Consider the following 4,629-nt stretch of genomic DNA (forward strand, 5'->3'; position numbering starts at 1 on the left):
TCCAGTTCAAGAAAAGAAATACCCAAATACAGGTGTTTCTGCTAGATTGTTAATTGTGTTTTCTTTTATTCATATCTAAAAGCTCCTATGCTCATTATGCTTACATTTTACTGATATCATCTTAAAATGAGAACTGTAAATTCTTAAAATGCCATGCTCAGTTCATATGGAAATCTGTGCTGCAAGACCACTTCTCCTTACTTAATGCATGTTAAGGTGGCAAGAGACCAGTTAGTTGGCTGGTATAATAATATGCACAATGCAACCATCTTGTCTCATCTAGTTCTTCCTACAATTGTGCAAAACAAGACACTGTAGTTGTTTCAAAACCAGAAGATTCTTCTGTTTTACTTTCATTAGGACATAACTTCTGTTAGTATTCTGATTTTTGTTGGTCTTAAGATGATTTCTTTCTCGTACCAAGCTGTGCCTATAAAGACGTACACATCATGGTTATCTTTTTAATCCTTTTAATAACAATAGTAATAATAATAAAAAACCTGTTGCAATTACTTTTCCATTTATTATTGTGATATAGATTTTTTTTTTTTTACAAAGGCATTTGACAAGCAGATTTCTGGAGTTCTTAATAGAGTTGAACCAATAGCCTATGCATGTCATTGTACATGCATAGTGAAATGATGAACATAAATCACATACCCACACACACACAGAAAACAAGGCACTGTTAAGACTGTACAAGTAATAAACGACCAAGAGGTTATTGATACATTAAAAACTGACCTCCTAATGAAAACTGTAATCATTTTAACACCTTAAAGCTGTGCATTGTTTTGAGGTTCTCTGCTTAAAAGCCCAGCTGTGTCCCTCTTTCCATAGGTATTGGACCCTACATTCGTAGGTGAATAAATTGCTCCGATGTTGTTGCTGGAACGAACTAAAAAGTCAGCCAAGCGTTGTGTCACACATGTAGCGGTGTTGCATTTCCGTTTCTCCAGATGGTGACTACTAAGGTGAAACAAAAAGAGCCAAGATTAAGTCAAATGATGAGCAATCAAGTGTGCCACTTCTAATAGACATTTCAGCTCTGCTAATGTGGGAGTTCTTTTAATATGTGCATAAATACAGGAACATTACAATCTTCCTACCACCTACTTTGTGCCTGAAAAAAAATCTTGCGCTGTATGCTAATATCAGTTTTAATGATGAAGGTTCTTTAAATGCAAAGATCTTAACAGTCATATGTCATTTTTATTGATATTCTGCATAGCAGTTTATGACATCTAAAAAACCTGTAATGATAGTATAGTTAAGACAGTAAGTGAAAACAATGACTAAATGTTTAGCTTTAAGCTAAACTTCTAAATCTATTTAGAGCTCTTGCTGATATCATGAGGATTACTAACTTAATGACAATCACTAACATTTATTTAGTTCTCTTGTTCCCACAGAATCATATCCTGCTATCACAGCAGTGTACAGTAATCTTCCAGTCCACATCAAGTGGACTGAGCCCAAAGACTCTTTCTTGCAACTGTGCCACATATCATGAGAGGTTGCAGGCATTACCAACTTCAGTACCATTTAAGATTTAGCTCTGTCTTAACAGAGATTTCTTCACTACTGAAAACTTGCCATATATTTGTTGAAATGCCAGCATCTTGAAGGTACTGTTGTGGTAGGAGATAATAATTTGCTGGGTGAGACTTTAAAGAGTGTCCATGGAAGAATCCGTATCTAACTTTAGACACTCCAAGTTTAAAACTCCAGTCCTTACAGGAAGCTGCTAGATTTCTAGCTGATGTCTAGCCTGACTGAACCAATTATACCTGTTAGCTCTCTAATCTGTAGCCTTTAATTGAATATGTTCTTCAATGAGACAGTTCACCCAGTAAGAGATTGTATACCAAGGCCCCACAAAAGCAGATAAGGCATACCACACTCATACAGGTGATACCTTGTGTTTGAGTATCACAATTATTATTTTATTTTTTTAAAAAGTAACAGCTGTAAAACTGTGGGAACTTCGTATCCATTATCAAAATATTTTGGAAGATAACCAAAATGTCATATAATAAAGTGAGTTTGGTTTTTTTTTTTTAATAAATTCAAAGAGAAAGGAACAGGCAACTATATGGACGTTTGTATTCACTGAATCTATCCAACCAGAATTGTCATTGAAAGAAACTCACTCAAAAACCTGACAAACATATAATAGTTTAGTCCTGTTTATCTTTTAGTACAAATTGCAAATACTTTTTGAAATGCTATTCTATTCATAAAAAAGTTCCCTGCAATTAGATGTATGCATTTATAAACACAATTGCATTTCAGACAAGTTAAATTCTATCAGAACCAATTGCTTCTTTTCCTTCTTCCCAAGATTAAATTGATATTTAACTCTGTAATGAAATACTACTTACAGGAAAGAGCTATATTATAAAATAATTCAATTCTAGCAAAGCATTAGTGTTATTAAGAAGGGTATATTTTCTTTTTTCTCCCCTTCAGGCTTGGAAATGTGACAAATTAAAAAGAAGGCCCTTTCAAAATACACCTTTCTTCTCAAGGTAATGTAGTATTTATAGCTTTTTAATTTATGAAGGCATTATAATTGTAAAGTGATTAAATGATCTGCAACTTTTGTCTCTGGATTTCACTTTCTACCCTGAATCTCTATGCTTACAGAATGGCTGTATTTACAAGAAGAAGGATATTTTAAGCTCTTTTTGAGAATAAACAACAGACATAAAGAGTCTCAAGTAACAGAATATCACTGGCACAAAGTTTATTTCATAATTTAATCCTAGCTGATATGACTACAAGAAACAAGGAAAATCAATACCTTTTTGTCTTTGCTGCTGGTTGTTCTGGCATTTCCTCACTAAGTTCTGAGAGTGTATTCCGTGACATTACTGGCAATATCCATCCTTGTCTTATGGAATTACCATCAGATAGATCATCAGCCACAGATAGTAATCTTTAAATAACAATAAAATACCCTGTGAAATCGAATAGCTCTATTTTTGCTCATATTATTTCAGACATGAAAGCAAAAGCAATTCATGCAATAATCTGAACATTTTTTCCCGTAAAAAGAAATAAATACGATTATTTATTACTCACTTCTCAATAGGCGTAGCTTCCAAATGGCTCAGAGTGACAGAAAGTGCAATGAAGAAAACTGACAGCTTTAGGATGCACATCTTTACTTCAAAACTTTCTGAAAAGAATAATGATTCAAAACTGAAAGCAAACCCAAATACTCTTCAGCATATCCTATTACTGATGCCCATTCTGTCCTAAATCAACAGCAGCTAGTCTTTTTCACAGGCTAGAGTAAAAAAATGATCCCCCTAAGTTTAGTGACACAATGCAGTTTCAGACAGATAGCTCTCAACAGTAAATGTTCATTTTCCATCTATTAGTTTCAATCCTTTCCCTTATCTCTGGTTTGCATTTCCCGACATGTCCCAGTCTCAAATTCTGGTCTCAGGTGCAATTTACCTTGAGGTTATCTTAGCTTTTTCCTGAAAAATGCTGTTGATTAATAATGAGAAACATTGTGCTTTCCTGAAAGCACATCTCTTGCATTGCATCTTGAGTAAGAAAAAAGGGGAAATTGTTTACCTTTTAGTGGTCAAGGAGCTAACTGAAGAAACACACCTGTGTTAGCAAGAAAGGTGCACGCAACAATTCCACACTTGCATCTAGCTCTGGAGTATCCCTTTCCCCCCTTCCTTGCTGACAAGTAATACGGCTCTTATATACCCTTCACACCTTTCTCAGCTCTGACATCAGGCAGCACAGAGAGACTGTCATTAATTCCCATCACTACAGACAGAAAGTACCCCAGAGAGGAGCAAAGGCAGATAAGTCATTATTACATTGGCACATCAGTAAATATTAACCTGGTATATGCAGGATGCCCTCGTGAAGATACTGTAATAACATATTACACATCAGAACTGTAGCCTCAGTTTTACGGTTCTGATAAGATGCTGAGGTAATATTCCCTGTGGGTGTTTTCATGGGCTAAATAAGGTAACAAAAGTTACAAAGAAAGCCAGACTAAATGAAATATCAGATCACCAGTAACTGAAATATAAGAAAAAAGGTATCTTAGAAAAGATAGAATAGTTAAACTTGTAGAGGTTTGTTGTAGAGGTATATAATGATCAAAACAAAAAAAAATGTTTGAAGGGATAAAAGCTGTATAAGGAGTAAGAAAAGAGTGAAAATTATTTAAATTGACAGATAGGGTGCTCATTCAGGGTAACAAGGTAGAAATAATGTACACTTTTCAGTAAAGTATAAATTTGAATAAAAATTCTGTCATTATTAATGTAAAATCTTTTGTTTTACTAACAGTGGTAGGTTCTTTGTCATGCATGAAAATTGTGTCAATTAATATTCTTAAGAAGGCAAAGACTAGGATTAAAAAGCTAGGAAATGCCAGAATAAAGGCTGCCTGTGCAAATTTATTTCTCTGGTGTACACTGACTATGGTTCAGGAAAAAATATACAGTTTTTAATAGACAAAATCCAGTCTTAAACAATTGCCTGATTGCAGATTTTCAAGGATATGGATTAGAACAATTTTTACCTGATTTCAGTAGGAATTAGGCAAATTACTTCCCCCCCCCCCCCTTTCTTTTAGTTCTCTTA

At 34.4% G+C, this 4,629-nt stretch overlaps 1 protein-coding gene across 1 annotated transcript; it reads right to left on the reverse strand.

Moving 5' to 3' along the window:
* Window positions 1-776: 776 nt before the first annotated feature.
* On the reverse strand, window positions 777-3,903 carry IAPP (islet amyloid polypeptide). Its single transcript, XM_009710263.1, has 4 exons — window positions 3,592-3,903; window positions 3,088-3,184; window positions 2,807-2,941; window positions 777-969 (listed from the first exon to the last, which is right to left on the reverse strand). Exons 2-4 carry the CDS (start codon window positions 3,165-3,167, stop codon window positions 777-779), a joined length of 408 nt encoding a protein of 135 aa, XP_009708565.1. The 5' UTR covers window positions 3,168-3,184; window positions 3,592-3,903.
* Between the last annotated feature and the right edge of the window lie 726 nt (window positions 3,904-4,629).

This window comes from Cariama cristata, unplaced genomic scaffold (assembly GCF_000690535.1).
Source record: "Cariama cristata isolate BGI_N322 unplaced genomic scaffold, ASM69053v1 scaffold10901, whole genome shotgun sequence".
In the NCBI taxonomy this organism is placed as follows: Eukaryota; Metazoa; Chordata; class Aves; order Cariamiformes; family Cariamidae; genus Cariama; species Cariama cristata.

Coding starts and splice junctions, on each gene's coding strand:
- IAPP (XM_009710263.1), bottom strand. CDS start 3,167: ATGTGCATCCTAAAGCTGTCAGTTTTCTTCATTGCACTTTCTGTCACT. Junction 2,942..3,087: donor GAAGCTACGCCTATTGAGAA/GTGAGTAATAAA, acceptor TGTTATTTAAAG/ATTACTATCTGTGGCTGATG. Junction 970..2,806: donor CCAGCAGCAAAGACAAAAAG/GTATTGATTTTC, acceptor GTTTCACCTTAG/TAGTCACCATCTGGAGAAAC.